This window comes from Salmo salar, chromosome ssa01 (assembly GCF_905237065.1).
Source record: "Salmo salar chromosome ssa01, Ssal_v3.1, whole genome shotgun sequence".
Lineage (NCBI taxonomy): Eukaryota > Metazoa > Chordata > Actinopteri > Salmoniformes > Salmonidae > Salmo > Salmo salar.
This window is the reverse complement of record NC_059442.1, coordinates 37,236,309-37,247,295: the sequence shown is the minus strand read 5'-3', so window position 1 is coordinate 37,247,295 and position 10,987 is coordinate 37,236,309. Positions and strand designations below refer to the sequence as shown.

The 10,987-nt window shown below is 39.4% G+C and overlaps 1 protein-coding gene across 1 annotated transcript; it reads right to left on the bottom strand.

Moving 5' to 3' along the window:
• Positions 1 to 7,744: 7,744 nt before the first annotated feature.
• On the bottom strand, positions 7,745 to 10,147 carry foxg1a (forkhead box G1a). Its single transcript, XM_014192712.2, has one exon. It carries the CDS (start codon positions 9,952 to 9,954, stop codon positions 8,716 to 8,718), a length of 1,239 nt encoding a protein of 412 aa, XP_014048187.1. The 5' UTR covers positions 9,955 to 10,147; the 3' UTR covers positions 7,745 to 8,715.
• Between the last annotated feature and the right edge of the window lie 840 nt (positions 10,148 to 10,987).

Genomic DNA, 10,987 nt, shown 5'->3' with positions numbered 1-10,987 from the left:
GGGATCTGCGCGCCGCTACTGGGGCTGAATAGTCATACAAGCCCCAGAGACTAATCTTGATATGTTTAACAGGCAGCTCATGGAGAAGGGTGATAAATAATAAACGACCCTTTAGTGGATCCAATTTATGAAATATTAACTGGGGGGCCATAATGGAGTAATTAGTTGTATCTCACGTTGATTGTTATTGGACACAAGTCGGCTGAATGAAAACTTTTATGCCCGGCCTGATTCGAAATACAACGAAGAGTAATTTTCTGTTCCGGTCTATGAGTGGGTGAGGCTGGCGAGAGAAAAGACGAGAGAGAGAGAGAGAGAGAGAGAGAGAGAGAGAGAGAGAGAGAGAGAGAGAGAGAGAGAGAGAGAGAGAGAGAGAGAGAGAGAGAGAGAGAGAGAGAGAGGTGGTCTTGACTTTCAACCACCGGAGCTCCACGGGAGATGGGGATGTCCAGGTACAACACGGTGTTTATGTACTCCCAAAAGTGTATCAAAGAAAAGTCAAACAAAACAAGCATTAGACTGCATAAAATAAAGTATGGACAAGGAAAACAGGTGAGTCTTTGTTTAGGTGGTTGAGGTAGATCGATATCTCGACTTGCAAGCCCGGAATCTTGCCCGTTTTCCTCCAGCACTCTCCAGATCAGCTTACGGCTTGTAGACAGACTGTCGCCTACACCTCACTGACAGACAACCTACCTCACCCCCAAAAGACGGGATAAAAAAAATCTTAATTCTTTTTTCAGGGGTCAAAAGAAAAGTGGGTGAGAAGCTGAGAACTGAGTCCAATGTGTGAAAAATATTTTAGAACTTAATACAGCAGCAATCTAATTATGTTTGTTTGCGGCTTTAATCCCTGCCATTACGCGCAGACTGTTTTGTCATCGGAGAATAATCCATTCCACTATCTCTCTACACGCAACAAGGGAGGAAATTAGGCAGTGCTGAACATGTGGAAGGGATATGAATAATTGTATGCAATCTAATTTCCAACTAATTAGCACAAGCGATCTGAACAAAAAAAGTGCGAACGCTAAGGCCTATATTTGAATTCCTGTAGATTCATATGACATTGTTTAAATGTCCAACAAAATCATGGAAGTGTTTAACAAATTACATCTCTTTGAACACACATACAAGAGGTAATTCAATCGAATGTATTGATTTTGCTTAAATATCGATAATGAAGAGCAAAAATCTTTTCTCACATCCTCTCTTGATATCAATTCGAACTTTATTGTAGCTCATTGAGAATGCATCAAAGCGCCAGTCACTCGAATATAGGCCATGAAGTAGCCTAGTCGTTATAATGGGCCAGTGGCAATAGATATATTGGGTTTAAAAGGCATCTTGTATATATATATAACGCTGTCCTATATATATGTCAGATATATCAAACATTTTTACTTTAAAGTGCAAAGAATTGAAACACTTCAAACTTTAATGGTTTTAGTTAGCCTGTTCAGCAGTAGAGACCGACACCCGCTACCCCATTAAAGATGCCGTCAGTAGGCTATGATTTTCACACAATACCTATGTATCTAATGGTTCAAAATACCGTAATAAAAAAACGATAAATATGTTTATAAAACTATTTTACGGTATGAAATAAAATATTTGTTCAAAGTAGGCCTATAAAGCCTGCTGCAGACCTAGCCTTCAGATGCATTTTCACCAATTGGACCTCTTGTTCTCGAAGGTGAGGAGGTTAGATCAGTAGTAGTTGTATTGTGTAAAGGTGTGGTTGTACTGAGCTCATTCCGGCATTTATAACAATGCATATATAGACAGAAATGTCAGTAAGTATCCGGTGGTTGGGGTAGTATATGAACCGGTTTAGTTGCTTTTCGTTTCCAAATATCATCTTACAGCGCACGAGGAACCGAAACCAGACAAAACGTGCGAGTGCTTCAGTCACAACTGCTGTCAAGATACTACTACTGTATACTATTACACTACTACTGTATACTATTACACGTATAGGGCTAGTCTACTACCAGTACCACTAGGAATAGGCATACTATTACACTACTACTAGGCCTACTAAATTGTTAGTAATTTAGCAGACGCTCTTATCCAATGAATAATACTACTACTACTAGCCTACTACTAGGCCTAATAATAATAATCATCATAAACATTTTATATTATTAGATTTTTTTAAATATTCATTTAAAAAGTCTACAGAGTATAAACATGGCAAGGCAAATCATTCTCTCTCGCGGAAGGTGACAAAACGAAAATATAAAATATACATTGAACTAAAGCTAAGATATTGAAATTAAAACTACAAATTGAATTAGAAAGTGAATATATTTCATACTATCGCTATTACTCTGCCTCTAATAAATCGTCGATATCTTTTATGTTTTTTTTCTGTAGCCTACATTCTTGGAAACATCCATGTTAACCACAACGCTTTGTGGCTCTGTATAGATGGAGTTTGATACATGAAACCATCAGAGGTGTGAATCCAAGCCATCGCTTGAATATGCTACACTTCTGATGGTTAGGCTATATACCCAGGTGTCTTCAAAGGAAATGTATGTGTGACCGCGTAGCCTATTGCACGGGTTAAACCAAAATAATAGTTACATTTAGCGCGAAGAGAAATGGCCTACTATCAACATTAGTATTATATTTAGTAGTGAAGTAATAATAATACAATACTGCAAAATACAATTAAACAATAGCCTAATAGCCTAATAACAAATGTTTGATTATTTAAAAAAATATTCTGTCATTATCATTGATCATTCCAAAAGCTATATTACAATGGTGATTATTATTATTATACACAATCATCACCTGGTTGCCATCACCCAGGTGGTGCCCCCTTCTGTGACCACGTTCAACAGACAAATGTTGGTTTTAACCATGCCGTCTGTGTAGAAAGAAAACTCTTTGAAATAGTCTTTGGGCCTCTATTGAATGAACACCACTCTGCGGGATTATGTCAAAGGACCTGGCCATGTATAGCCTTATACCTCAAGCCTTGTCAAGTTGTAAAAATAATAGTTGTCCAAAATAGCTCTCACGCTTCGTAGGCTTAATTGTTCTTCAAATCTGTCCATAATTTTATTCGCTGTCAGTTGGGGACTTAGACGAGCGCAGACGTTTCAGACTATGGTTATAATTTGGTCGCACTGCTAAATGTTTAGGTTTAGTTTATGTATATGCCTGGGTATAGGACAGCGTCATAAACAACAGCAACAACCCTGCAACGGACGTTAGTATAGCTTAATATATAAAAAGTTGCGACGATGCACCTCCTACACCAAATGTGAGCTAAACAATCAACTTTGAGCACCAGGTCAGCAACATGCGCTTGAGTGTGACAAGTTGCCTCAGGTGAGCGCCCGGCTTGATCAATCAAAGGACATAATAATGTCTCAATATCGAAACTCACTGTCAATAAGTACGCTTCCAACAGCCTTCAACCATGAATCAACATGAAGTAAATTCGTCTAAAGACCTACACATTTGTATTCCTTTCTTATATCTTTTTTTCTCATTTTTCCATTTAATTTTTCTGGTTATTTTGATATTGAATAGGCTACTGCATTGTTGGGAAGGGCTCGCAAGTTAAGCATTCCACTGTACTTGTGCATGTGACAAATACAACTTGAAACTTACCATAAAATCAGGAATGTTGGTACTTTGTAGGCTTTACGAATCTGTCAAGTAGACCCTAGTCTAAACGTGAAGCTTGATCGAGGATACATATCGCCTAGCCAAAACACGGACCCTCCCATTGTTCTAATTTCCACAAGGCAGAAGTGAAGCAATCATTCATTGTTTGTGGATGAATCTGCTTGTTGACAAATTCATAAAACTGTGTTGTATGCAACGGCATTATGTTCCCCAACATGTGCATACCAATACAGGCGTGTGCACAAACATATTGGTCACAGGATACTAAGCTACCGGCGGTGATCTCACACACACACGAAGTTTTGCCACTTTCTGTCACTGTCACCTATCAATATCCCTAATAATTTTTCGCCTGAAGCTAAAACGTTCATATTTGCTCGAGGCAGATAATAAGAAAAACGGCTTTTAATAATTCAAATATTAGCAATTGAGATATGCTATGCCAGCATTTCACTGGTCAATTACACAAGCAGATAATTACTTTGCAAAACCACACACACACGATCCTTTATTTAGTCAACTTTATGGAATTAGTTTCAGCGCAAGTGATGTATTTTGATGTAACCCATAACTAACTTGTAGCCTGCGGGAACAAAAGGATATCACAAGTTTTTTCATTAATTACGGTCCATTATTAAGTTAATATGCAAGATGAAGAGTTCATCCCCTTATACAAAAAAGCTATACGAAAATAAGATTTACAACAAGGTGGTTTTTTTTATGCAGAGATGCACTCTCAAAGCACACACGAATAATGGTACCCTAATGAAATGCATCATAAAATCAAATCGGGCCAGTAGCCCTTTGACTAGGCCAGCTATTTGTTTCTGTATCGATAGGTTATTGAAAAAAAGTGCTCGAGCATGAATAGGCTAAAAATAACAATAAATAGAGATCACATCGGTTTCAGAAATAGTTGTTATTTCATACGACTGGAGCACCGTGTAGGATCTGTAGTTTTACGGAAAGAATACGTCAATTGAAATGACACAATCGGATTTCGTCTGGGTACGGGGGGCTGTTTGTTTAACCCGACACCTCCGTGCTCAAAGTCGCACGCTTTACACGCTCATTAAAACGATTATTCACGATCTGTCGAATGTTTTCTACTTCGTTCACACGAACCTCTAGCCAAGCAATACAGTCAGAGACTACAACAAATATTTTATTATTGCTTGTGTGGCTAGTTGACTGATAGAAGCCTGTTGCTTCTCACAAACTGGGGACAAGTTTGCCAGACTACCGCAAAATAAGTACCTTGTTGAACCAGCATTCCGCAACATTTAATCGCTGCTGGTGTGGTGTGGGCCTTGGCGTGACATGCTTGAACAAACTAACCGCGACCTGAACACCTAACCCCCCACCCCCCACAAACAATAATACTATTACAACTAATTACTTCACCAATGTGTTGTAAATATGTTACAGGCCTACATATAATGGACAGATGTTTACTTCCTATTGTGACTTTTTACATCAACGCCTCTGACCAGCACCTTACTACTTTGTTTATTACTGGGAGGGGATAAAGAATAACTGAAAATATATTTTCCTGCACTTGCTCTTCCCTATCATAACCCTAACGCTTCTCTCCACATCACAGCACGCATTGTTAGCCATGCAGGGATAAGGTGGCTATCAAAAAAGACACCCAAAGCATGATATATCATATCTGCTCTTGCCTTCGAAAAGATTCTAGCGCCCTCAATCTGCGAGTCGTAGACCTACAATGTATTCCAGACAATGGCCAATGCGAGCTTTCTTCACACACACAGGCAATGAATGAATTAAATTAAAGTAAGTATTATTATTATTAGTGGCTGTTGTTGCTCTTGTTGTTCATGTTGATGACGTTAATGTTTGTGGTCAGAGAGTTGTCTGTTGAGGCCGGTGCGCGCTGAGCCTCAGGATTGTTCCTCTACGTGTATACTGAAGCCGGTTAGGATCAAGTATGTGAACTGCACGTGCCCTGCCATACGCTGTTAGTTGCATGCAGTAAAGCAGGATTTGGTGCATGCAGCGTCTTATTGGACAACAAATACACACGATATGCCCGCTATACCCATCAGTGCGTAAACGTGCGTAAAAATGCCCTGTCAATTGTTATCAATACGTGGCTGCGTCGACATATATTCGTAAATATGTCTGTTTGTTAAGTACCTTAAGCGGCGGGTTTCTATGTCTTGAGGTCCATGTCATTCCGTGTGATATGGCGTTATTCTAAAATCAGTGGTATCATTAATTTGAAGAAAAACATGTGTGTTTGTCGCAGGCTGTTGAGTTGATTGGGCATAGGTCTATGTGGGTTACTTCAAAATGTTTATTTTGTCTAACACGGCCTAAAGGTCGAGATTTTGGTCTAGATATGTAATCGATTTTGTCACTTCCGGTGGTAATATGCTTTGTAGTAGCCCTAGGCCTCTTCAGTAGCCGGTGGCTGGGTTGAACCATAGCCTAAATGGGGAGATTACAAGGCAGGAGGATGTCCTCAAATCGCTATGCTATCACTATGAGGTACAACCACGCCCTTACCCAATCCCTTGAAGTTCTTCACTTTAAAAATAGCTACTATTTTGCTGACAGACAGTAACCTATAGCCTATATTTCCGCCTTGATTAGCTGTTACATCATCCACACAGTATAGCATAAAGCAACCCAGTCATAAAAGACCAACGCTTGGCACGAAATCCTTCAGTTGATGCTTTGTTCTAAATATAATACATAAATATGAGTCCTCTATGGTTCAGGTATATTGATTACTAATTGTTGTGGCTGAAAGTCAGGAGGAAGACTGAAGGCAGGGGCAAGCGAAAAACTCGCACATTGATATATAAACAAATACTGTACTCTACTGACTTGCCTAGTTAAATAAAGGTTAAATAAAAAATAATAATCATAGTGATAATCATAAGTATAATAGTCATATTAAATTTAAACCTAACAAGTATTATTTGGCCAGTTGCAATTTCTTTTATTATATTCCCTGTGGGCGTAGCCTAAATTTGAAATAAGAATATTAACAGAATTCGCTGTTTTAAATTTCTTATTAACCTACGAATACATCTAAATACTATTTTAGAAATGGGTGAGAAACGACATTTTCTGCTTCGAATGTATCCTATTATTTCTAGTAGCACGTATATATTTCCGTAGTTTAAGAAGATATATTTCTTCAAGATTTAACCCTACCTCATTCAGTCTTTGTCTTTTGAGTGGTCACCCCATTTAACATCTGAACGATAACATCTAGCGAGGAGATATTGAGTTGCACTAGTCCATTGTGAAAAGCAGTAAGGTTATTGCATTACATTCAGACTCATTTAACACGATGGTCTTTAGGAAATGAACAAATTACTGACCGCACAGTATTGAAAGTTAGACGCTTCTGTTGTGTTTCATTTGTATTAGGCCTTACTATCATTTGGAATAAAAAAATTAAAAAAAACAAAGAAACCAGGAAGTGGAAATTATTCCATAGGTCGTAGTAGGCATGTCATGCATTTCCTTATTATTTATGTAGGCTACATTAAAACACAGTGCCTTTAGGAAAACATGTAGGACCTAGTCTGCATTGCAATCAATAACACTTCACCTTTAAACAATTCATGCCCCCGAAGCTAATACATCATTACTCATTAAATAGAAGATATGAGATGGAAGAAGGAGGCCAAATACAAAACCACACAAACAACAGCGGTTAAAGCGTTCAAAACGTATCCAAAACCTTAAGCAGCCTGCACGAGACCGTGATTAGTCTCGGCATTATGTAGGCCTACTACTAGATGTGTCAACTTTAACGCATCACTTTAGAACACTATTTGTAATTTGTGGTTGTAGTTTATTTAGCATGGGTATGACTGGTTTGTTTTTAACTAACAAATACTAAGTACCAAGTGGTCTAAATAAGGGAGGCAAAGGACGCTGAAACATTTCTGTGCCAGTTGGTTGTCAAAGCCAAACGCTGAACCGAGAAGGCCTATACCCGCACAATGTTGCCTGCGCAGCCATCCAATTAACAACCACATACAACACAACAACCGAAACGTACTACTATTGTAATACGAATGGAAAAAAAGACAACGTTTTCATCAGATATGGACGTAACCTATTATTTTATTTTGTTCGATAAACAGTTTTAGCGACAAACACGGGAATAAGACCACAATATCACAACCATGAAATTTAAAGACGACATAAACAATCACTCCATATTTTTATGAGGCATTTGCTCAACACGGGTTACACGTTCGCAAAGTTAACCTATAATTACAATAGGTATATTGACATTTGACTAATTACAAAATGGATGTGACCAGGTGGTGACCACATACAGTACAATATGCACAACACAAGTTAAAAGGCATTCGTTCATTTTGTCCCCTTCTGAATCTGTTCTGGTGTTGAATAGTGAAATTCTCGAGTATTTTTTCTAAACCCATTCTTTGGTCTATAAAGTATAATAACATTGTGAAAATATTAGCCTATATATAAATGTAATGTCAGTATAATGTAGCCTACTACTTTGTTCATTATGGGAGAGGACAAAATAACAAAGAGCCATGGGTTGGTATGGTTATTCTGCATTTTAAAAACACATTTATTTGAAAAGAAACAATTAAAATTAGTGTTGAATTGCTTTGCAACAATCATATTCCACCAGCGCACTCATGATACGTGATAATACTGCAAACATGGAGACTGGTGGTTCATGTGATGGTATTAGATCACAAGATTCTTAATATTAAAATTAGGCAAATCTGCAGACACTATTTAAATACAACATTCTAAGGTAATGCCTCTCAGTCCAAAAACGACGTTTTCTCTTCGTTTTTTTTCCCGTATCACATTGCACGTTGCTGACAGTGGAATAATAAACAACTCCCCGACACATTACATTATGTACAGAGAAATAAATGCAGAATATTAATAAAAAATACCTGGGCTTCAGTTCGGGCTGCTTTCATTTTGTTTTCTCTTTGTTTAATTTCGCTTTTCTTTATATATTTTACAATGTAAATGGGTGTAAAATGTTCACTTACAGTCTTGCTCCCGTGGGATGTTTTGTTAGTGTATAAGTGGATTTGAAGTTGACCCTTGATTATGATGTGTGAAGTAATCAGAAAGTCCTCCAGAAAGTCCAGAAGAGAAACTTGGTAGAGAAGACCTTAAGGACTCACAGGGTAGAGATGAGGGCGCCTGCGGGGAGGAGGAGGAGGAGGCAGCCCGGGCCGCCATCGAAGTGCTGCTCTGGGAGGTCATTGATGGATGGGGGACATGGGGGAAAAAGTAACTTGTCTGTCCTGCAAGGAGGTTTATGGACGAACATGGGTTTAAAGAGTAAGTCCCGGAGCAGGGCACCGATAGACCACATGGCACAGAGGCCGCCAACGCTGCCGCGGTTAGGTGATGAGTGGCATAGGGAATGTCTCCATTCACAAGTCTGTCAACACTCAGGCCATTGGAAGAAGGGAAAGAATGGTTGTTCCCCAAACTGTTTTGAGTCAACATTGTACTGTAGGACATAGGATGACTAGGGTATGGCGATGATGTCCCATTGTAGCTCAACGCGCTGCTGGCCCTCGGATGGTGAAGCGAAAGAAACGGTGACATTGGCCAATATAGAGAGCCGGCTCTATCCATAAAGGTCAACCCCGTGGAAGTAAGGCGAGCGCCTCGCTTAAAAGCCAACTTTGCCCTGGATGTGGTCGATCTCCTGCGAAGTTTGCCGGTTGTCCCACCGATAAACACATCGTCACTCGAGGGGTCAAGCATCCAGTAGTTCCCCTTACCCGGGTCATCATAGTGCCGCGGGACTTTAACAAAACATTTGTTTAGGCTAAGGTTATGCCTGATGGAATTCTGCCAACCCTGCTTGTTCTCCCGGTAATAGGGGAAATTCTTCATAATGAACTCGTAAATACCGTTCAGAGTTAGTCGTTTCTCCGGACTCTGCCGAATAGCCATCATAATTAAAGCATTATAGCTAAATGGTGGTTTCTCGTACTTGCCGTTTTTCTTTTCACCATCTTTCCCACCGCTCTCCCCCTCTTTGCTATCCTTCTTCTCTTCCTGTTTTTCCTTCTCGTCAGTGCAAGTCGTTTCATTGGACGAATTTTCGATTTTGGTGCAAATGTTCTCCGACTTTGGGTCCTGCACCAGGGTAGGTAAAGGAATCTTCTCCTCTTCCTCGTGGACGGTTCTGTGGTGGTTGTCACTTTGGACGGCTTCAGGCACCAGACTGTTTATACTGAACGATGATTTAGGAATCATTTTCACTTCTTTCCGTTCTCCCATATCCAACATCACACGCAAGGTAAAATTGACAACAAGCAGCAGCACAGTTGGGTCTCAATCTCTTACGCCTGCAACTCTGCTAATAAAAAACAACTATTTCATGTTCTTTACAGCACATCGATAGGAGACAGATAGCTACAATTAATTATGGAGCCACAGACACTAAGATGTAAACAAAAAAATGGTTGAACCTTTACAGTTGAGAGCCAACCACAGCACCATAAGTATTAACGCGTCCTCCCTCCTTCCAGCCAATCACAGAGCAGTTCTTAGCTGTTGCTGAAGTGCGCAAGGATACACATCCACCAATGCAACGCAGAATGGGCTCATCCCCATCAACAAAGGTTTTCTTTCTCGGACAAAAATCATACCAAGAAAATATACCACATATGGCTAACCTTAATCCATTTCACTGCTCTTGATATTTCCAGATTGCTGATTCAACATATCTCTGCGTCTTCAAAAGTTTGTGTGCATTCCCATGGAAATAAACACAAGAGGGACACATAAATGTAGCGACCGAGGAGAGGTACTACTTTGTCTCAAGCATAAGTAGCCTACTATTAAAATGTGGATATTAGATTACACGTTAATGAATGGACATTAATTTGTGGTTTTTATATGGAGATCTCCACAGTAGCACGGTGGTCCTTATTAAATGTTCAGGTAGCATTTAAAGATGATACTTAATTCATAATTAATGATGTGTGTTTACGATCCATCTTTCTAGAGATCAAGTAAATCCAACCCTCGGCCCACCGCTACTTGGAGCCCAAGATCTCCATCGTGCGCTCGTGCGTAATGGTTTGGAGTTACGGTTTTGAGAAGTAATCCATATATTTTATCCAATAGGCTATGCGGCGTTGCAAACATCACAAACATATCATTATTAGTAGAATTGTTCGGCTTACTATAACTCGCCTAGCAGTTGTAGTAGGCTTTCCTGCTAATAGTTGTATGCCTAGTATAGTAGCCTATAGGCCTAGTATTCATATTGGTGGTAGGCTACTACATAATACCTAGGGCTATAATAAGAATAATT